The following is a 24826-nucleotide window of genomic DNA, read 5'->3' as shown; positions in this document are numbered from 1 at the left end:
AATGTAAGAGATGATGAAAAATATCCTAGAGGATAAGTAGAAATCTCACCTGCCAGCCAGTTCAGCCGAAGTCCCTATAGGACCCACTTTCCTAGAGGTCCAGTTTCACATTCTCCTATGAATAATCATATACAAATATGTCTACATACTCACCTCTGATCATGTGTCTCTCATGTGATGATATCACACTGCTCTCTGGCCTTGAAACTTAGTCTGTAATTTCCTTAGTCCCAGTAATTATTCCCCTTTTCTTCCTCCCCCTGCCAGAATCCTTATTATGAGACTCTTTGTAGTTTCCTGGCTCTAGAACTGAACGTGTCATTCAGCCAAATCTTCATTCTCCTCCCCGTGGGTTAGATGTCCTGTCTTCAGACATGTGCATACTATCAGAAGTTCTGAAAATACTACTTTTTCCCATATTTATGCGATCCCACATCATTCTGTGTAGGCGATCCTGTTGAAGGGGTCTACCTTAATAACCTGCACCTCCCCCATCTCTTACAGGCTAGAGCTGGATAAAATTCCTCACCACAGCTTAAGTAAAATCATTAAAGATAGGATTATATTTGACTTTCCGTTGAATACAACTCCCAATTAGATAATCTTGTTTTTACTTTCATATTTTAAATTTTTTATGAAAGACCATTTAACATACCTTGTAAAAAATATTTCAGTCAGAATCTCCCTACTGATGCCCACTGATAGAAGATAACATTCATTTTTTTTATTTTTTAGGTTTTTGTTTAAGTTTATTTATTTATTTTTGAGAGAGAGAAAGCATGAGTCAGGGAGGGGCAAAGAGAGAGAGAGAGAGAGATACAGAGAATCCCAAGGCTCCACGCCATCAGCACAGAACCTGATACAGGGCTCAACCTCATGAACCATGAGATCAAGACCTGAGCTGAAGTCAGATACTTAACTGACTGAGCCACCCAGGCACCCCAAGATGACATTTGTAATAAGACAGACACATAGTCTCAACTATTTGAGTTCTGTTTAGTATACCTTTATGATATGCCAAAATTTATTTCCCTGGATATTTAGGACTGATTGTCCAGCCTCACAGTTGCCTTTTTCTGCTTTTCTTCTGTGTTCTAAATTAAGTGGAAATCACCTAACATTTGAGAGTTTATTCTTCAAGCATGTCACTTGTCTTCCTTGACCTCATGTATTTTCATCCCTATTGCAGTCTTGGGCTGAGTCCCAGCTCCAACCAGAAATACTTTTTCAGTCCTACTATAAGCCAGGTACAGAAGAAAACACATACACACACACGACTTTAAAATGTTCTTGCTGATGCAATTATTTGGTTATTTGGGATGATTTCAGATGGTTATTCAGTGGAATCTCAAATACAAGATTGGTGGTAGTAATGCCTTCAAAACAAATCCTTTGAAACTCCAACCTTCTTAACTAGAAGGATCTACTCTTAAGTTGTATTTGTTCTTATACCGTTGTCTCTCCCAAGTAAAACCCATTACAATGAAAATATACAACTAATGGCTAAGCACAGTTATAGAGTCATACATTGTTTATATATGCTATAATCTAAAAAAAAATAACTTTCTAGAATTTTATGGCTTAAAAAAAATACTATGGATCAGAGGGATGGACGCTGTTATCCCGTTATGCCAACAACCAGAGTATTTCAAGAGGTCTATATTGCATTGGTATTCTGTAATTTCACTCTCAGAGATCACACTAAATGTTTATTTTTCCCTGGGTGAGATTTTGGATCCAGTTCCTTATTTTATTATTACTACTTGAAAGAGCTTATCAAGTGGTAATACAGGCTGAAGACAGGTTTGTAAATTAGGCATTTCTTAGAGAAGAGACCTTTGGAATGGGAATTGGAGACTGTTGCTGCTTAGCTCCCCACCAAAGCAATTCACTGTCTTTCTCAAAACAAGGGAGAAAGTAAGGATATTTGCTTGTGGTTCATCCAAATTATCCAGATAGAAGATTTTACATTATCACTGTCCAGCCTTCTTCAAGAACTTTTTGAAACATCTCCAGGCTTTTTCAGCATGGTAGCCCATGAGTGAGGTGAGCTCACTGCTTTCATAAGTCAAGCTCCATATGCACACTCTTCCAGCACAAGCTCCCAGGAGGCCCTCAAACTCTCCATCACAAGGAGTCAATGAGAGAGAAACAAGGAAGCTGCCATAGATTAATGTGGCACCTAGAACAACTAATGAGAGGAAGTGACTCTGACCTTTGAAGAAACTCTGGTTCACACCAAGTATTTAATTTGACAGAACTTATATTAAATATTTTCTTGAACCTCCCTCCAAATATAATTACATAATATGAAATTTTAGGTTTTATGAAGGTCAGAAGTTTTTCATGTCCTATTTTTTTTAAACTACTTTTTTTAAGCTACTGACACAAGACAAGAGCAGCCATAGAAATGAAGCAAAGCTTTGGGACATATGCAATCATATGTATTATCAACATCTAGACTTTCCAGGAAAAAGTTAACTCATGGTCCAGGAAAGGACCAGCTTCAACAGGTACATATTATGAGACACCAGAGTCAACAGGCCACAGAATAGCCACGGCCTTCCTATAATAAAGCATGGCATGACAACTTCTTATACAAGATTGGGAACCCTACCTCAATTCGACCAATTACAAACATTTAGGATTTCTCACAACTCAGTTCCAGGTAGTAGTTTTTATGTAGTGTGGATACTTTAGTTGGACATAAGAGAAATTGATTAAAATTGGCTTAAAAGAAATAAAGGTTAAAGGAACCTATGGTCACAGCCCATTTCAGATATGCCCAAACTATTCTGGGCTAGGTTCCACTTGCTTCATTTTATAACTGAACTGTGCTTATGACTCTTGTTAATGTCACTCTGGATATCTCCAAACTTGTGTCATATTATATAGTTATACCTGCAAAAAGAGAGCTTCTATTTCTTATAATTCCCCCTGCACATCCTCTAAATCTAGCCTGATCTGGGTCATGTTCTCATCCCTAAACTAGTTGCTGAGAACAGGGACAAGGAAGACTGTATTTGTTCAGATGTAGGTCACATAAGCACTCCCTGGTTTGGGGCAATATCAACCTTTGAAATCTTGGGGAAGGAGGTATGTTTTTCCAAAAGAAAATCAGTATGGCGAAGCCAGAAAAACAGATACTGCTTAAGGAAGAACATTCATCCAACACACACACATACTCTTTATATAAAAAGTTATGTACTCAAAAATTCATGTGTTAAAAGGTATAATTAACATATGCTATTTTCAATATTTAGATCAAGGGAAGACATTACTCTGTGTTGATTTTTGCATCAACCACTATGCTTCTGAAATAAGTTTAGTAATTATAGGAATTATTTAAACATCATTTTGGTGACACTGACCGTCTTGATTTCTGAGAGCTGCCATCACAAAGTACCACAAACTGTGTGACTGAAGACAACAGAAATTTATTCTCTCACATTTATGAAAGCTTGAAGTCTGAAATCAAGGTGTCAGAAGTACTGGTGCCTTCTTGCATACTCAGAGGGAGAATCTACTCCACATGTCTCCTAGTTTCTGGTGACTGTTGGCAATTCTTGGTGTTTCTTGGTTTCTGGCAGCATAACTCCAATCTCTGCTCCAGGGTCCCACGGTCCTCTCCTATGTGTCTGTTAGTTTGTTCTTCTTCTTCTTTTTTAAAAATTTTTTTTATGTTTTTACTTATTTTTGAGACAGACAGAGACAGAGCATGAGCAGGGGAGGGGCAGAAAGAGAGGGAGACACAGAATCTGAAGCAGGCTCCAGGCTCTGAGCTGTCAGCACAGAGCCCAACGTGAGGCTCGAACTCACGGACCGTGGGATCATGACCTGAGCCAAAGTCAGACGTTTAACTGACTGAGCCACCCAGGTGTCCCTATTTTTTTTTAATGTTTTTATTTTGTTCTTAATTTGTTCTTCTTTTTATAAGGACCTCAGCCATGTTGGATTACTGTTCATCCTAAATTAGTATGTCATCTTAATTTGATTATAGCTACAAAGACTCTATTTTCAAATAAGCTCACATTTACATGTACGAGGGGGCTAGGCCTTCAACATAATCTTGTTGAGGCACACAATTCAACCCATACTACTGACTCTTAGCTTATAAGAGACAATAGTCATTAAAATCTACTAATGAGAGCCTTGCTAATAGAAACAGTTTACTTCTAGGACTAACAGCAGATTACACACACACACACACACACACACACACACACATACATATACATATAAAATTATGTGTGTGTGTGTGTGTGTGTGTGTAAAAGCTCTATTTTCTTCTCAAAGTTTTCGATTTAAAATGGGTTGGGGATATAAATTTATGCACAGGTGTGGTTCCTACCTTCATTTACTACAAAATAGTGCTCAAAATTTACACAAAATTTGCAGTATAGAGTGTCAAAACTAAGCAGGAATTTTTATGGTCATTCATTCCTTGTTTGATGGAAATTCCTTTTTTAATTCCAGTATAGTTAACATACGCTGTATAACATACAGTGCTATATTAGTTTCGGGTATGCAATAAAGTGAGTCAACACTTTCATACCCTACTCAGTGCTCATCATGAAAAATGTGCTCTCTTAATCCCTTTCACGGATTTCATCCATCCCCCACCTCCCCTCTGGTAACCATCAGCTTGTTCTCTATAGTTAAGAGTCTGGTTTTGGGTTGTCTCTTTTTTGATAAGAATTCTTAACATTTTAGAGTGTTGTTGAGAAAAAAAAAGTTACAGTTTGCAAAATTCTTAAAAGATACACCCGAACTAGCTATAAACTAGCTATAAATCCAGTTATTAATATTCCACAGAAAAGAGAAAATATTTTTTAAATGTGTGAAATATATATATCACAGTGTTATGCAAACAGTTAAGATGTTTGGAACCTAAACAACAGCCTATGAGTTTTCTTACATATCCTCTTCCCTGCCTCTTTATTAACTATCTCTTGAGAGCCTTCAGGGTTTAAGTTAAATGTTAGTCTGCAAACATTACCTTTGGCCTTGGGTTAATTAACTTATCCAAATTTGAAGGGCTATAAATAGTACAGCCCAGACTCAAACCCAATACTACCTGATTTCCAAGCCCATAAAACTTTCCTAAAATAATGTTGCCTCCTGTCCTGCATTAAAGTTTGGAATTTTAAACATGTTGTTGCCTATCTTGCACTAAAATTTATTTTAACTTCTAAATGTTCTGTATGTAACTGGATATACAACCATCTCCACTGAAGAATGGCCATAATTAGTTTGTGTTTATAATGATGGTTAAAAGTAGTAAGTAAGGGGCCCCTCGGTGGCTCAGTCACTTGAATATCCGACTCTTGATTTCAGCTCAGGTCATGATTCCAGGGTCGGGGAATCAAGCCCTGCATTAGGTTCTGTGATGAGGGCGAAGTCTAAGATTCTCTCTCTCTCTCCTACTATGTCTCTCTCCCTCTGCCCCTTCCCCTATTGGTGCTTTCTCTTTCTCTCTCTCTCTCTAAAAAAAAATAGTAGGTAATAATTTTATACTGTAGTGGGAAGGCACAGGACTAGGTGATAAATGATGTAAAGTTAAGTAACTATGAAGTTAACAACAGCAAGCCCCATTCTTCCAATCATATGAAACTGAATCATATAAAACATATAAGAACATTGTAAAATGTACAAACCTAATAAAAACTAACTGATATTCAGTCAGCCAGCTATATGCTGATGATAAAGCATTTTAAAATAAATTTGATAAAGTTGCTAACCACATTTTCTCCAAATATTATTCTAAAATGTTACTTTTGCCAAGTTCTCTTGAAAAGTAAATTAATCCTTCTAATTAAAAACTGCTACTCTTTTTAAAAAGTAATATGAATAAAAATTATTGGCAGAACTGTTACATGTCAACCTTTATATTCAAAGATGTATTCATTAACATGCCATTAACAGGACTTACAGAATCTCAGAAAAATAAAACTTAGGGACTACAAGAAAGCTTTGAAATCATTCTCTGCAAACTTCTCATTTTATTTTTTTAAACTTTTTTTTAATGTTTATTTATTTATTTATTTATTTATTTATTTTGAGAAAGAGAAAGACTGTGAGTTGGGGAGGGGCAGAGAGGGAGACGCAGAATCTGAAGCAGGCTCCAGGCTCTGAGGTGTCTGCACAGAGCCTAATGAGGGGCTGGAACCCAGGAACCACAAGATCAGGACCTGAGCCAAAGTTGAAGTCGGATGCTTAACCGAATGAGCCACCCAGCCACCCCTGCAAACTTTCGTTTTAAAGATCAGAAATTAGAAGCCAAATGCATTGGATTAAATGATTTTGTGCAAAGTTACACTAAGTGGAAGGAATGCAATCCTTCTTTTTAGTGGCAACAGCAACCTCTTTAAGAAGTTTAACTTGAAGTTGCGATGAATAATCATGGAAATAGCTAGATCCCCCCCCCAATGCCGCATAAAAGCTGATTCAAGTCATGATTCAGAGAAGCCTCAGAATTTGGAATCAAATGAAATAGATATGAATTCTGGTTCTTACTCTGAATAGCTGTATGATCATGGGCAAATTATTTTCATTCACTAAACATCATTTTTCTCCCTCAGTGTAATGGGAGCATGGAAAGGAATAAAAATGGGAGCAAAATAAAAGCAATAAAAATGAAAGTTCATATTGAGAATTGGGTGAGATAAAAGCTAAATGCTCATAGTATGTAGTAAGTCTTCAACAAATGGCAGCTTTTTTTAGACACTTGAAAATTACACTTTAACAAAGTGAGCTAAATTAGTAGGCTGTTTTGTTATTAAACCATTAATAAATGAACAGAAACAACAAAAACATGTTAGAAAACAAGATTAGTATCTAGATCTGAATACTAATTTCAATTGCATTTATGAATATTGATGTAACCTGAGCAAACAAAACCCAAATTACTTCCAGTTTCTTCATGTGTTACAATTAACAACAGTCTTACTCCCCTTGTAAACTTTGAAAGATTTTGTGTGTGAGTGAAGGTCAAATGAAACAATGTACAGGCAAATCCTGGGAAAATGCTCTTTAAAGAAGTCAAATTGCTGTCAATAAACTAAATAATAAATGTAAATTATAACTTAAACACAATAAAGTATAACTTCTTCAAAAATCAGTACTGCATCAAATAACCAAACTCATCTGCTTGTATTTGAATGAGACAAAATCATACTCAAATTCCCATTCTTCCACTCATTAGGCTTTTCTTTAGTCATTTAATTAGATATAGCAGACGTAGTAATAAATATCCCAAAGTAACAGATAATGCAATGTATTTGCTACTTGTAGCATTGGGAATAAAAACAAGGAATAGAATAAGGAGTTACGTAACTTTTTTTTTTTTTAACTTAAGCTCAGAACAGGTCGAGAACAAATGCATTTGTTGGAGAGTTTGTGAGAAGTAGAAAGTACAGGGAAGGAATCCACTCCTCGAGCTGACAATGCAGTGGGCAAGGTATGAAGTTATGTACACAAAATACTCCCCAGGTGAGTTTGAGGAGTGGCTTGATTATAATATCCCTGATCTACCAACATATCCAAAATTAATATGTGGAAGGAAAAATAATCCATATTTAAGAGCTTTTCATACTTAAAACACCTTCTATAAAGTAAAATAATATTTTTCTTAAGATTAAAAAGATGGGCTCACATATAATCAGAAATAATCAAGTGGTTCTGAACACAGAATTTCTAGATAAAATGGGCAAACAGTTGATGGTTTATTTCCTGATGCTTTGAAAGGGTTGCAGTCTGAAATACCTAAAGGGCAAGCAAATTATGCAAATAAGTGGTGTGAATTCTCATTTACTACTAGAGGGAATGCAAAACGGTACAGCCACTTTGGTAGACAGTTTGGCAGTTTCTTACATAAATAAACATACACTCACCATATGTTTCAGCAATCACACTTCTTGGTATTTATCCAATTGAATTGAAAACTTATGTCCACAAAAAAAAAAAAAAACCTGCACATAGTTGATTATAGCAGCTTTATTCATAATTGCCAAAACTTAGGAGCAACCAAGAAGTCCTTCAGTAGGTGCATGAATACATAAACTGTGTGGAATATTATTCAATGCTAAAATGAAATGAGTTATCGAGCCATGAAAATACATGGAGGAAACTTAATGCATACTGGGAGTGAACAAAGTCAGTCTGGAAAGGCTACACATGGCATGACTCCAACTATATGACATCCTAGAAAAGGCACAACTATGGAGACAGTAAAATGATCAGTGATTGCCAGTGGTTAGGGGAAGGGAGGGATGAATCGGCAGAGCACAGAGGATTTTAGAGCAGTAAATACACTCTATGATACCGTAATGACAGATTCGTGTCTTTCTACATTTGTCTAAACCTACACAATGTATAACACCATGACAATGGCATCAACTAGGGACATTAGGTGATTACGATGTGTCTGTGCAGGTCCCTCATTCTGGTGGAGGATGTTGACAATGGGGAAGACTGTGTATGTGTCCGGGCAAAGGGGGTATGTGGGAATCTCTGCTCAATTTTGCTATAAATTTAAAATGGCCTGAAAAATGAAGTCTATTTTTAAAAAGCCTTAGTAATATCTTTATTATTTAAAGTTAAAAAAATAATAATAAAGCAAAGGAGACTTTCTGATATTACTATTTTATGAAGCCTGTTTTTTAATTGTATAAAATTGAGTTTTATATTAACAATTGGAAAAGCTGGAAAAACAAAATATGAATTATTGATTCCACCACTGGTATTCTTTTTTAGCACACACATGTGCCACCTACAAGCCTAATACATCCCATTATGTTAATTACAAAACTGTAAGGTATGTTACTTAATGTGGTAAAGCAACAGTTTGTTTCACTCAAAGTCTTAAAAATTACAAATTTCTTCAAATGTGTCAAGGAAGATAAATTTTTCATAAAAACTCTCAAAGTAACTATTGTTCAGGAGTATGAAGTCCAATAATGTATATGGCCATTCTGATTATTGAAATACTACATAGAATGAACAAATTCCTATGTTAGGACAAAACGTGTTTTCAAATGCATAAAAGCAGTAAAAGCTTACTTCTTTCATTCAGAAGAAATAGGAGCGAGAGAAGGAAAAGCACTTACTGAACATTTCACATATTACTTAAAGCATAGGTTTTGCAAAATTTTTTATTCAGTTTCACAACTATGTGAATTAGGAATTTACTCATATTGTTTCACAACTATGTGAATTAGGAACTTACTCATATTAAGAGAAAACAGCTCTATAATGGTGAAATTACTTGCATAAGGTGATACAGCCTGTATTGCCATAATAGTGATTCAAACTCATGTCTAGATAACCCAGTCAAATGCCCACTCAACTCTCCTGCCGATCAACCATTTACTTCAGCTATGTCATGCAATTAATGCACAAAGGAGGAAAGCCTGGAAGAATTATCAAGAAATATGCTTAAGAGGAGAGAAAAAAAAATATCTAGGACTAGATAGCAAAATTGCCAATCTATAAAAAAATGTATTTATGAAATGTTAGAACTGAAAGAAACTGTGGCTAATGTGTCTGTATGATGAGCAACAGAGTATTCTAATAAAAAATTTTTCACTAATTTTAAAATTAATTGATTAATTAACCAATTTAAAGTCTTCTAAAAAGAGTACCATATTGGCTACTTCCAAATATTCAAATAATTTTCATGTAGAAGGCTGAATTTACTCACTCTTGATCAAGAGTACAGGGCCAAGAATTGGACACAAGAAAACAGATTTTAGTTTAAGAAGCAATTTTCAAATAATAAGTGTTTTGTGAAGATGGAACGGCATATCCAAGTGGAAAGTCAAGGCTGGACATAGGAGACAGTTAAGAGGGCAAAAGTCCCTCAACCCTATGAGTGACTGGACAAAACCGCCTCTAAGTTTCAATGCCAATGCTTTAATGCACTACAAACACATACACTTCTTTTCCACATTTCACATAAGGAAGTGGGGTGAGAATTGTGGCCAGGATATCAGTGAAAAGTAACTTCCAAGAAGGAATTCCTCAGAAGCTTTTGCACATCTTTGAAAGAATTTCTTGTCTCACAGATACGCTGCAAGTTATTCCCAGGCGATAGAAATACAACCCAATGCAACAACACTTGTACTTATTAGATAACAATTATATAAGTGAGTATAAAAATCTATATTCCTACACTCTGAAAATTAGAATAAAATTTATAAACGCATCCTTTCCTTGTTAGGAGCAATTTTTAATGTGATCCAATGTGTACCTGATGGTTGACCTTTTAGCTACCTATGTTCCCCTGTGTCATTCCTACCATGTCTTTGCATGAAAACGATGTATCTACGAGTTGAGAAACAGACCAAAAATGTGCATACAGGATGAGCTAAATCTAAAGCCATATTACATACTGAAAGAGAAAACAGACTTCTAACCCACTAATAAAATTTTAATCCCGGCCACAACACTTACTAGTTTTGTTACCTTTATCAACCCCTCTCAACTTCAGTTTCTTTTGCAAATTAAAGAGTATATCCACTTTTTAAGATTAGTACAATGATTGCCTCATATATAATATCTGACACATAGGAAGTACTTGTTCAGTGGTAATGATGATTTTTATTTTGGGGGATTTCCTTGATTCCCAAGACCCATTCCTAAACCCTTTTAGCACCTGTTTCTGGTACCAGATCTGAAAAGGTGAATAGGTTATTTAAAATTCCCTGACATTTGTGGTTGCCTTCAAAATAAAGCTATCTGGACAAAAATATCTCTTTGCAAGGCAGCTATGCTCACCACTGTACCACCAACACCAGAAATATCTCTTTGTACTGCAAACAGAATCACTGAGAAGAATTATTTTGATAAGTAATTACTTATACCCTGTGATTCCCCACTGTATCTGCACAAAATAAAAAATGCAGATTTTAAAAGACAAACACATTCACACTCATTAGGATAGATTTTATATAAAACACACACACACACACACACACACACACACACACACACAGAGGCATACACAAAGTGTGCAGGATCAGTCCCAGATCATGCTTTTTACATGAATGTTTAGTAATTTTCATGTGTAGGCAGGACTAAACATTACCTCTCTAGTCAGTGGAAGATTCTTGTTAAAAATATGACTTCCTGGGGCGCCTGGGTAGCTCAGTCGGTTAAGTGTCCGACTTCAGCTCACGTCATGATCTCACAGTCCATGAGTCCAAGCCTCTTGTCAGGCTCTGTGCTGACAGCTCAGAGCCTGGAGCCTGCTTTGGATTCTGTTTCTCCTTCTCTTTCTGCCCCTACCGTGCTCTTGCTCTGTCTCTCTCTGTCTCAAAAAAAATAATGAAAACATTAATTTTTTTTTTTAAATATGACTTCCTGAGTGCCTGGGTGCCTCAGCTGGTTAAGTGTCCCACTCTTGTTTTCGGCTCAGGTCATGATCTCAAGGTTCGTGGGATAGAGCTCCATGTCGGGCTCTGCACTGAGACCAGAGCCTGCTTGGGATTCTCTCGCTCTCCCTCTCTCTCCCTCCCCCACTCATGTTTTCTCTCTCTTTCTATCTCTCTCCCAAAATAAATAAACTTTAAACAATATGACTTCCATATGTATCTACTGTTTTTTTTTCAATATTCACAATACTTATTACTCTGTTAGGTTAACAAGGTCTGAGATAAGAATCTTATTTCTTAAAGTCTTTGAAGTATATTTAATCAATCTCTTGCTCTATAAATTTGAGTCATAATTTAGTAACACATAAGGTCATTAAAAGGAAAGAAATATAATTTACCTTCTTAAACACGTATGTAGGCGTCTGTGATATGAACCAAATGAAGTATTATTAATCTTCATTTTATCTTGTAAATTAAAAATATAATCCTTTACACAATGCTTATTATCCAATGAATAAAGTAATACTAACACAACAGAGCAATGTAAGATTCTGATTCCTATATTTTATGAAATATTCCTATATTTATTTTCCTAGATTGTTGGGTAAAACAAGTTAAATAACATTCTTGTATTTAAACATTAGAATTTGATAGGAAGAGAAAGTACATTTCTCACTTAGAATCACTATGTAGCTCTTAGGTACTAAACCCAACATAGAGCAAAGGAACATGAACTGTTAGTTTCTAAGTTGAATATTATTTTTCTGCAGGTTTTCTAGAGGGCTCCTATAAGCCAAAGTTGCCAACAAGGATAATATAAATAATGTATGATGTAAAATGACATGGTTATTAGCACTTGAATACCTAACAAGTAATTTGTCCAAAATGATACAAAAATACTAAATCAATTCTTGGGAGTTGATCAAATAATGATTCAGATCAATTAACGGTTCGGAATTTACATTTTAAACGATTGAAAGCATTTTTAGAAAATATTATGATCATATAATTATCTTTGCATATTGTCCCCACTGAATCTCAATTCTGAGAACACCAATTCTTCCACTAGAAAAATGCCAAAAGCCCCAAGTGCTCAAACAAAGCAGCATTATGGTACTACCATGCCTCTATTGTGAAGCATGGATCAGACCTACCTATTGTTTCAGACTACTATCAATAAATACCATCTAAGACAATGAAAAACAAAGATCTTCATATAAACAAGTGAAAATTAAAGTCATCTGGGAGAGAGGCACTACCTGCATTGTGCAATCCACATATATTATGCCTTAAAAAGTATGCTCGAGTATTTTAAGGAGGGAAAGATAAGTCAGTGGTGCATTTTCCAAACACTAGTCTTTCTCAGTTTCAAAAATAATTACAGCCATAATACAATGAATAGCTCTGTTCATCGAAGGGAGTACAAGTTCCGGAGGAAATCTCAACAGCTTTTCCTTTGTATCCAGAGACTGATTGCAAAGGGGTATGTCAGGATGTGACTGTTTGTATATGTGAGATGTTCTGCAAAGGATGGGGAAATTTATGGGGAGCAGATGAAACTCTAATAACTGATCCTGATAACAGAGAAACAATGAATAAGTATATGGCTGAGCATCCCACTGTCCTTCGAAAGAGCTGAGTCTTTGTTCTAATTTTCCACCAATCCTTGCAAGAATGGCTTATATAGATACCAGGTTAGCTGTTCACGCATCTGTCTCTCCTGCCTAGACTCAGCAGTTTAAGTTTAGCAGCGGTCTCCTAGCACACAACTTCTGGAGGAGCTTGTGTTGATTTCCATGCCACTAATGAGCCAGAGAATTCAGGCTGCCCTTTGCACAGAGTTCCAGATTTAGGAAGAAAGCCCCTGACAAGGGTCTGTGAAGTGGCTTAAGTATGCTGATCTGTCAGTAATCACACTCCTCACCCTTCTTTCCATAATCCAGAAATCTGCCTGAGCAGGGGAAATACATCAACAACGTGAAACTGATTTGTCTTGAAATCTCTCAATCTATTTAAATTCAGCATCTTTATTATTAGTCTATTGATTGTAATTCGCTGCCATAGTGGATACCAAGAGGAACAACTCCAAGCCGGATTAGATAGTAAAATTAGGGAAATATACACAAAGCACGTTTTGCTTCCAACTATTTTATCTCCGGGCAAATGGATATCATATACTGGAGAAAATAATTTTTTAATAAAAGGTGATCATTGTACATATAACACTTTAGTACAAGTAGATTCTCTAAGCAACTGACAGGAATTCCTGTAAAAAAATTCAGTGACTTATCTATTATAAATACAAATTAATCCATGACCAGAAACAATTTTATGTTAATGGCATGAAAGGAAAAAAAAACTGGCTTTTTACAACTCTAGCCTATCTATTCAAAGAATTTATTGAATTGTTTAAAATGTTTTTCTAGGTTCATCTATGCATTTCTCCTTTAAGTTTGTCACAGTAAACATTAAATCTTCATGTCATATTCAAGAAGATACATATCCTCATTAAAACTTCTTTCAATTCTATTCTGTCAACTCATGATTAGCCACACTAATGAATAGAAGTAATGGCATAGGGGAGCCTGGGTGGCTCGGTCAGTTAAGCATCCGACTTTGGCTCAGGCCATGACCTCATCATTCATGGGTTTGAGTCCTGTGTCAGGCTCTACACTGACAGTTCAGAGCCTGGAACCTGCCTTGGATTTTGTGTCTCCCTCCCTCTCTCTCTCTGCCCCTCCACTGCTTGTGCTCACTCTCTCTCTCAAAAATAAATAAATAATCTTTAAAAAAAAAAGTAATGGCACAGAAAATTCCATGTAGAGAAATAAAAAGAAATTTATATTTGGCACCAGTATGCTTTACTTTATTATAAAGCAGAATTTTCCATCACCAAAATAGTTTTACTTAAATTCAGTTGAAACTATTACATTTTCCCCAAACTCTTACTGTTTTAGTGGTAAAACGAAATCGATGTAAAAAACATTCTGACTTATGAAAGGAAACGCACAAGATAAAAAATGTGTCAGGGCGCCTGGGTGGCTCAGTCAGTTAAGCATCCAACTCTTGATTTTGCCTCAGGTCACGATCTCATGGTTCCTGAGTTTGAGCCCCACCTCAGGCTTCCACACTGACAGTGTGGAATCTGCTTGGGATTCTCTCTCCTGCTCTCTCTGCCCCTCCCCGCCAACAAAGCAAGTAAGTAAACTTTAAAAAAAAGAAAATTTGTCACAGTGAAACCACAAGATAAATAAGCTATATATGAACAACCATCTGAGTTTTACCTAGAAGAAAGCTTGTAGCTGCAAATACGTGTGTATCTATGCATATGCAAATATATGTATGCTTATTTTTGTATGCATGTGCATATTTATGCATATATGTAGAAACGGTTTGGTGATGAGAAATGCCATTTCTGTCATGAAATATTAATATTTTCATGAGTAGTACTTTAATTTCTGCATATTTTCTGGACCAGTCTATTGAAAAGTAAGTAAAATACAATTTAAAATAGATACTGTAAAAATGGTATAATATCAGCATATAAAATATAATGCTAAGATAACCTTTTTCTTCATTCTTTTCAAGAAATAGGTAAACACCCCCAAAAAAGAAACTGCAGAAAATCAACTTATATTGATGTGATATCGATGTCCATATACCATGAGAGATATATTTAAAAACTACTCATAAAAAGTCATAAATTATTTTATGTTCAAAAGTTCAATCATATTTTGAAACTAGTACTTAACAGAAGATCTCTTCCTCATAAAAAAACAAGAAGCATTGGAAACCAGCATATCTCAAGCTCTTCTATCCAAATGATGTGAACTATCTATCTTACTCAGAGCTAAATGAGAATAGGGTAATTTTCGTCACTCCTCAGTATGGTCTACAGATAGGTTAGTTTAATAGGACTGAAGGCCAAAACAAATAGAAAACAAATACATGTATCTCAATCTAACTTTTTTCCATTTTTCTTTTTTTTTTTCTTTTGATGCAAAACATCAACTGTGCATGTTCAATCAGCCAAAACCCAGGGTCTGATAATCTACAAAATATTGTTTCAAATCTGGTATTCAAAATAGTATGTCATTATTTCATTTTAATGCTATCATATGAGTGACAGTGTCACATAGTAATTAGGACATGGGTTTCAGGGGTCAGATTGCCTGAATCCAAATCCTGACTCTGCCACTTTGCAGGAATATCATCTTGAGCAGGAGCTCAATAAGTACTTCACCTTCTTCATCTACTTGACAAGGTTGTTGCAAAGATTAAATGAACTAATATACTGAATACTTCGAATAGTGACTGGATATAGGACACTCTATAAATATTAGCTATTATCATGTCATGAGCTTCCCTCTGCCCAATAAATATGATATTTTTGACAAATTAGTAGGCTAAAAACCTCTTTGAAAATGAAACTGAATCAATTTTACCAGGGTTTGGCAGCTGCCTACAGCAATCTTTCCTTCTTCTCCTTTTTTTTTTTTTTTCTTAACGGGCGATAAACTGTAGTTCAACAAATTATCAAACACACACATGCATCTTTATTGTAATTGGATGCACCAAGTATGGCAAATTTAAGTGTTAACATCCATCTCATAGAAAATTCTGATTTTTCAAGGATTATGAGTCCATCATAAAAATTCATTTCCCAAGAAAGCTTGCAGATATAACTCAGTCTGCATGTCATTACGCTTTTTAATTGCCCGTCTTTGAGTACAGTTGGCTTGACTTACATTGTTAGCCAAATCCAAAAACAAATCTGTTGAATATAAAATGTAGACTCTACAAATAAACACTCTGGATAATAATAATAATAAAATTACATGAAGTATATAGGAGAAACAAACTAATATTAAAGGGGGGATTGGATATGAATGAGTGTTTCACACTGCAGATTACCATCAATGTTGATGACAGTCCCCAGCTAGGTCCACCCAGGTTGGTTCCCACTCAGAAATCATTCATTACACATATTAAATGACATAGCCAAGTACCCCAAGCTTCCCCTACTAACACATTACAATTCATTCCTAAAAATGATTTCTATTTTGGGGCACCTGGGTGGCTCAGTTGGTTAAGCATCCGACTTCAGCTCAGGTCATGATCTCACAGTCCATGAGTTTGAGCCCCGCATCGGGCTCTATGCCGACAGCTCAGAGCCTGGAGCCTACCTAGATTCTGTGTCTCCCTCTCCTCTCTCTCTCTCCCCCTCCCCTGCTCACACTCTTTCTTTCTCTCTCCTTCTCTCTCTCCCTCAAGAATAAGTAAAAGTTAAAAAGAAATTTTAAAAAATGATTTCTATTTTTAAATGGTACTTCAGGAAGTAATATATTTCATAAGGTTACTTCAGTCAATGTAAAGCAGTAATTTCTTTTTTTTTCCAAACTTTAAAAGGAAGAGTCTCTGGTTCTAATATTACAGAATTTAGCAAACAAATCTATATGATTGCACTGAGCTTGGTGTTTCTATTCTCATGCACATCTTCCTATCTCATGTATATTTCCTGCTTTTCCTTCTCCAGTACATAAAGAGAAGCACAAACTGTGAGTGGATGTGGGAGAACCTTAGTTTTATATATAACTTTTCCTTTTGGGTCTTACTAAGACCCCAGCTGAGTCTAATTATCAGTCTTCTCTGTTTTATGTTTTTTTTAATTATTTTTTAACGTTTATTCGTTTTTTGAGAGACAGAGAGAGCATGAGTAGGGGAGGGGCAGAGAGACAGGGAGACACAGAATCTGAAGCAGGCTCCAGGCTCTGAGCTGACAGCACAGAGCCCAACGCGGGGCTCAAACTCACAGACCACGAGGTCATAACCTGAGCCAAAGTCCAACGTTTAACCCACTGAGCCACCTAGGTGTCTCAAGTCTGCTCTGTTTTAAATGGAAGTTTTTACTAACTGAAACAGAGACTATAAAGTCATCTGTTTTGAAATCTTGCACAAATAAATCTATATCCTAGTGAATGTGCTTGAATATACTTGAAAACTGGATTAAGTGACTAGTATCAACTAATAAAAATGGGCACGATAAAGTTCAGAAGCCTAAATCAGTAATCGAAGATATGTATCTAAACATAAAAGACATCCTGGCATAATCATGTTACCTAATTCGCTTATTGCTGTAATTAATTTTTGTATGAATTGTCCCATTATCTAAGCTCTCTTATTTAGTATTTTAAGAAGCTAACCAATAATAAATATCATGTTTAAAGTACACTGATTATAAATATGTAATGATTTTAATTTAAAAATAAAATAGATTCTTACCCTGATCGAAGGCCTTTCCTGGACTCCAAGTGTGGAAATAATCATCCTAAGGAAGAAAATAATGTGAATTGAGTGTATACGAGTAAGTAAATTATAAATATAGAATAAAATATGAAATACAGAAGCTGAATACAAACCTCTACTTCCTGCAATGGCAAGCAGCAAATTATAAAAAAAAAAAAAAAAACAAATAAAAAAATAAAAGGAGGAACAAGAGAGAAACAATAGTTATCAAAAGGGAACACACTTTTTACATGTTATAGAAATGTTTTTCAATAAATGTGTTCATTTTCAGTGCAAGTCAATGTTTAGTATAATAATTTAATTATTCTTCGTTGCCACTTCACCTAAATATTATAATGCAATACTTTCAGTTGCAATTCAATGTGTGATAGAACATGCAGATAATTACCCTAAGCTAATAAGCTATGAAGGTATCTTACCAGTTTCCAGTTATACAGCTTCATTTTTCCACTAGTACAATAGTAAATGAAACCATCAATAGAGCAGCAAAATACCAAGTGAGTCTGCACTAGCCCATACAGTATAAGTAGATTTTATGCAAATCAGTCACATGATAATTGAATATCTAAGGAGTTCATCAAAATGCAATTGGAAGCTTGAAAGAAAAATGCATACCTAATTAAATCTTGCCTAAAGTTGAAATCTTTAATATGGAAAAGAATCATTACAATATACTTACTGTACATTTAGTAAATATGACTATGACTATACAACAGTAATGCAGGGCAATGTTTACTGAAAAGATTTTTTAAAAAGCAAAGCACATTGACTGACTCTATTGTATTTACTGTTTTACCACCCTTAGAGCCGTGTAGATGTCCCTCATACATATCACATTTTATGGTAGATAAAACATATTTAACTGTGCAAATTAATAAGCTGTATCATCATTTATGGTAGATAAAACACACTTTAACTCTTCAAATTAATAAGCTATTGTCACTGTTGTAAGAAAGAGCAGAAAATCATGGTGAGGCTCCTTGATTGAACATTTCCTAACTCCACACTCTTAAACCCACTAAAGTGAATGCATTGGAAATCTACAGAACCCAGGGAATCCAAAAAGGTCAAGTAGAGATTCTTTGAATCTTCATTCTAACCTCTTTGCTAATAACCCCGATGTTCAAAGAGGAAAATGTTGCACATTTTAATTACAGAAATAAATACACTTCCCTATTTTACTTATTCAAAAATTTTAGGGGTGCCTAGCTGGCTCAGTTGGCAAAGCACGTGACTCTTGATCTCAGGGTTGTGAGTTTGAGCCCCCACATCAGGCGTAGAGTTTCCTTCGAATTACAATATTAAAAAATATTAAACTGTTGCAAAAGTTTTTCCTTACTGTGATTAATCACTCACTCATCACCACCTTCCCACCTTACCAATTTCAAATGAAAGGCAAAGAAGGAAGAAAGAAAACTTCAGAAATTATTCCTATCAATCTTATATTCAGATTGAGTTAGGGTTATGTGAAGACAGTGGTATATTATGGCTGTCTCCACTAGTAGGTACTGCAATAAGTTATCTAGGATCAGGTGAAGGGAAGATCACACAACTGGATAACTAAAAACTTATTGATTACTTAGTCCCTTCTTAAAATATCTTTGTAAAACCATTACAGAATAATAGAATTCTTGGACATTAAACTTTCAAACTAAAGTCCTCCACTCAAGTCTCAAAACTTTGGCTGAGAATCATAATGCACTCATTTAATAACTTTTGTTTTTTAAATTACATCTCGGTGTGTGGGGATGATGACTACTAGTCATTCCACACACAGGGAGGAGTTGGAATTTCTCCTGAATCATAACAAAACAAAACATACAATGAAAACTAGACAATGAGAATAAGTGGTGGATTTGGAGACAGGAAAAGTTAATTTAAGTCTGACTTTAGCACTTATTAGCTGCATCATTTTAGAAAACGATGTAAAACTCAGATTCCTGCGACTAAAGTTGGGGGGGAAATACCTACCTATATGGCAAAGGTGCTGTGGGGATTAGTTATAAAAAATATAAATATCTGTACAATATGCAACATAAAAGAGGTGATAAAGCATACTTGCTTATCAAAAGTGCCATGTTCATTTCTGTTGGTATGTTTGGGCAACATCACCATTGGCCAGCCTCTCATTACTGCTAACGAAGTCCTTTAATTTTTCTGGTTTCTTAGAAAGGACCATGAATTCCTCAAAACATTTTTGAAAATGATGTCCAAACTGCATGCCTTCCCAAATATCAAATGTAAGATGCGGTGAACTTTTTTAAAGCCTATCATTTATGATTGTAGTTAATGCAAGAAGGCAAGTTTTCTGCTATCACCTCAGACTCATCTAAAGTGGTACAGCTATCAGCGACATCCCCCAAGAAGATGTGGGTAAGTTTTCATTGCTGTAGTGACTCCACTCATAAAATATCAAAGAGAAGTAGAACGAGGAACAGATGTGAGATTAACATCATTAACACTGAAGCTCAACAATGTGAAAGCGACATGTTGATGCCACACAGTGTTTGAAATCATCAACATCTATACGGATTAGCAGGAATTAATTGGAGAATATATATATATATATATATGTCCATGGCAAAACCTCAGCCATATTTAATTAACTCCCTCAGAATAATACAGTCATCACACCTGTCAGAATGGCTAAAATCAAAACTATTAAAAACAAGTGATGACAAGGATGTAAAGAAAAGGGAACCCTCACGAACCATTGGTAGGAATGCAGATTGGTGCAGCCACTGTGGAAACATTAAAAGATAGAACTACCTTACAATCCAGTAATTGCAATCCTGGGTATTTATCCAAATAATACAAAAAGCACTAATTTGAAACGATATATGCACCCCTAATTTATTGCAGTACTATTTACAATTGCCCAGTTACGGAAGCAGCCCAAGTGTCCAATGATAGATTAATGGATAAAGAAGATGTGGCATATATACACAGTGAAATATTAGGCAGTCATAAAAAAGAATGAAATATTGCCATTTGCAACAACACGGATGGAGTAGAGAGTATAATATGAAACAAAATAACTCAGTAAGAGAAAGGCAAAGACCATATGATTTCATGCATATGTGGAATTTAAGAAACAAAACAAATGAGCAAAGAAAAAAAAAGAGAGAAACCAAGAAAATGACTCTTAACTATACAGAACAAACTGATGGTTACCAGAAAAGAGATGGGTGGGGGGATGGGTGAAATAGATGAAGGCGATTAAGAATACATTTACCATGATGAGCACTGAGTAATGTAAAGAATTGTTCAATCAGTGTATTGTACACCTGAAACTAATATAACACTGCCTGTTATTTATACTGGAGTTAAAATTAAAAACTTGATAAAAAAGTAACAGGCTTTATCTTATTTGAAGTACACCATTTTCCAAGATAGCTTTACAAATAAGAAATTTACATCTTGGGGGAAAAAAAAGATTAACACGGTCATGTTGGGTTACTTTGGGGGGGTTATAATCATAATGTGAAACATGAACCTAGTTCTTTTGGTTAAGTCAAGGGCAATGTCAATGTCTGGCCATTGTGGGGATCTGAAACAGCATAGAAAAGCAAAGTAGTTTGCCTATTAGCTATTTTTAGATATTTTTCTTTGTGTTCTCACATCGCTAGGCTTTTTTTTCCCCCGAAAATGGTTTCACCTCATTAAATCTTAGGAATTTTGGAGAATGAGAGAGAAAAGTATTTTCACATAAGTGTTCATTCAGGCACAATCTCTTTTGTAAAACTCAAAAAGCTTTGTGTAAAAATTGGTTGTTCTCAAGCTTCAATTTAGATCACAAATAAGCCAACCTGGGATTTCAAAAACAACTATAAGAAATACCCCCAGTTGGAGAAGTTCAGGTTCAGATGACACACGCACATCAGGAATTATGAAGAGTGTTTCTTCTGGTCCCTTGTTCTCTTCAAGGGAGGAAAGATTGGCCCAAAAGTCCCACACTGAAAGATTCTATTTATTCCCAAGGAGCAAGCAAACCAGCAAAATGTCTACATTTAGGGGGAACATAAAAGATAGGAAGATCCCTAATTTTTAAACTTTCAACAACAATTTTGTTTCTTGATTCAAATCTCCAGAATCAAAGCAAAGGTAAGTATAATAAACAACTGCTCCACTTATTGGCAGAAACTTGGTTAGCCTTTCTGTATGCATGCAGAAGTAAAACACTATTGGTTAGCCTTTCTATATGTACGCAGAAGTAAAAACACCATGATGACAATTGTGTGAACCCAACTTGAGGAGTAGGAAGGTAAATTTCCTAGGATTTCTGTATTTCATGATTATATTCCCCAAACCCTGTCAGACAAAACTTCAAAATTTCTCTACTAACATTAACACTTATGTTTACTGTGCTTCAAAAGCTAAGCTAAACCATGAGGCACTGCCACTTCTATAAGCTAAAAAATAGCATTGGAAATCTGTTTTTTTTTTAATATGTTATCTATTCCGACAAACTCATTTACATATCTCACCATATTATGGGAAGAGTGGCTTGTATAATAGTTAAGCCAGTAAATTCCACAAAAGGGGAAATTTCCCTGTGTAGAAAAACTTAACACATGACTTGATCACGAGATAGAGTGAGTAAACTTTGTCTAGATATAAGCGAATTATCTATTTGAGACAAACTATCTGCTTCAGGCCCCCAAATGTCACATTTATTATCAAAGTACCACTCATTTTTCCAAGTGATGTCCTAGGACCCTGAAAGAATTCATTTGTAACACTTTGGTGAGCCCTTTATTTTCTAGAAAGCACTTTTGCTCCCTGACTTACCACAGATTAAACACATAAATAAAATGAATTGTGCAAAAGGGCAATGCCATTGAGGGAATTCCTCAATTGTCTCTGAAAATTTCTGCAAATTGAAGTTAAATGCCTTCAGAATATATATGGCCACTTTTACTTTGATGAACAAAACTTGTAATTCACTAACTAACACCAGGGAAAAGCATAAAATATGCTTAGTCTTAATAAATAAAATAAGGACTTTTAAATACTGGGAATCTTCTTTATAACTATAAGAACATTAATACACACAAAGAAATTGAGAAAAAGAGTGGCTTGGAGTCCTATTCTCTCACCCTATACCAGGAACCCTTATAAGCACTTTACTCTCAGCATCTGTAAGAGGTAAGGGTTTCTAATATAACTCTTATTTTATAGATGAGGAGGATGAAGCAGGGAAAAACTAAGTATCTGGTAAAGCTTACATGGAAGGTTAGAAATAGAGGTAGGATTTGAACCCCAGAAGTGTGGCCCAGGGCCTGCATGCTTAAACATTTGACCATACCACAAGTCAGCAACTGCGGCCCATGGGCCAGACCCCACCTGTTTTATAACTAAAGTGTTATTGGAACACAGCCACACCCATCCTTTTACATACCTTCTATGTAGGCTTGGGTGTTTACAAGGGCAGAATGGAGTAGTTATGGCTGAGACCATAAGGCCAAAAAGTCTGAAATCCTGCCAAGCTGGTCTTATACTGAGAAAGACCCCTGTACTACTCTCCTATATTGTTCTTCCCCCCATAAAAGAACACTTATTTAAAAATTAGAAAAGAATAATGGAATACTGCTCAATTTCCACATAGGGAAACAAAAATTTTTTAAGGAAAAACGTGTTTAAGGTGTTTAATGTTCTGTATCTTTGTGATTGAATCCTCAAATCATAAAGCTTGTAAATTTTCCAAGTATTTCATTTCCCCCTTCTGACCATAAATCTATCATCTAGCTTTGGATATAATCTACGAATGGGTGTTTCAAATATCAGCACAAGAAATCAAGATACATAATTTTGAACTAACTAAGAATGATGATTCTTAAAATCTTTATGACGCAAAAAAAGTGTTTTAGGAACAGGTTGCAAATGTGTCCTCTGTATGACCTCATGATCCTCAATTTGAAGTGAAAAACAAGGAATAAATTAAGATAAAATGCCTGTAGGTATTATAAGAGTTTTTCTAATCCTAGGACACTTCTCACATTAGTAAATCAAAGCTATAGTTACTGTTTGCTTATTGGAGCAAAATTGTAAGGTATTAATAGAAAACAATAAGTAGCAAATAAGTAATGAAATATTAATATTTTCCTATTTATTTCACATCTCTTTAGTATTTATAACAGTATTTCCTGTGTTTTCATAATTTGTCATTAAAAAAACTAGGTAACTGAATATTGAGTACAGTTCAAATATAAGAATGGTTCATCATATCAAATATAAATAAAAATGAATTTATATGATATGAAAATGTTAAACACATACTATCAGCCTGATATAAATCTTTACATATACAGTCAGTGAAATAGAATACAATTCAAAATATAAGCTAAATGCTGTGTAAAATGAAAAAATGTTAATCATCATAAATGAAAGCAAAATATTTATTATTTTTAGGATGTGCTATCTTTTTTTTTTAACGTTTATTTATTTTTGAGACAGAGAGAGACAGAGCATGAACAGGGGAGGGGGCAGAGAGAGAGGGAGACACAGAATCGGAAGCAGGCTCCAGGCTCCGTCAGCCCAAGCCCGACGTGGGGCTTGAACTCACGGACTGCAAGATCGTGCCCTGAGCTGAAGTCGGACGCTTAACCGACTGAGCCACCCAGGCACCCCTAGGATGTGCTATCTTAAAAAACAAAACTGTGTTAGTTATTTAATTATTGAGTCAAGAACGTATTTTTGTGATTTTTTTCTCTGTAACATCAAAAAATAAACTCTTCAGATTAAGGAGTAGGGAGAATATATTTATAAGTTAACTCCAGTTTTTCAGCTGGGTCTTTTTCATGGCTAATACCTGTGACTACCTTTTTCAACATACCTATTTTTAAACACAAACTGGAAGCTGTTTTGTTCACACTGCATTTTCATTTTTGTTTTGTAGGCAATTTTTTATTTGTTTTCATTACTTTTATCATTTGATGTCATCATGTATACATGGAGATTCTAATGCATAGTTGCTATTATCTACAGTAAGAGTGTTTATGTTCATAGTTCACTGGTTTGCAAAATCTTTGACCCAAAGTACAATTTATTCTTGCCCTCCAAGCTTTGCTTTGTGGCTATTCTCTTCTCCTTTGTTTTCAGAATTACAGAGATAAGAAAACTTTCTTTAACAATGATCCTTTGCTCAA

At 35.2% G+C, this 24826-nt stretch overlaps 1 protein-coding gene across 3 annotated transcripts in view; it reads right to left on the bottom strand.

Moving 5' to 3' along the window:
* The window catches only part of SPOCK3 (SPARC (osteonectin), cwcv and kazal like domains proteoglycan 3), a 479180-nt gene that overhangs the window by 297690 nt on the left and 156664 nt on the right, over window positions 1-24826 (bottom strand). For all 3 annotated transcript variants that reach the window (XM_053216740.1, XM_027068602.2, XM_053216739.1), the window contains exon 3: window positions 17655-17700. In XM_053216740.1, coding sequence (XP_053072715.1) covers window positions 17655-17700 — 46 coding nt within the window. The remainder of the gene's footprint in view (window positions 1-17654; window positions 17701-24826) is intronic.

This window comes from Acinonyx jubatus, chromosome B1, assembly GCF_027475565.1.
Source record: "Acinonyx jubatus isolate Ajub_Pintada_27869175 chromosome B1, VMU_Ajub_asm_v1.0, whole genome shotgun sequence".
Lineage (NCBI taxonomy): Eukaryota > Metazoa > Chordata > Mammalia > Carnivora > Felidae > Acinonyx > Acinonyx jubatus.
Note: the sequence above shows the minus strand (reverse complement) of the source record. Positions and strands in the feature narration are given on the sequence as shown.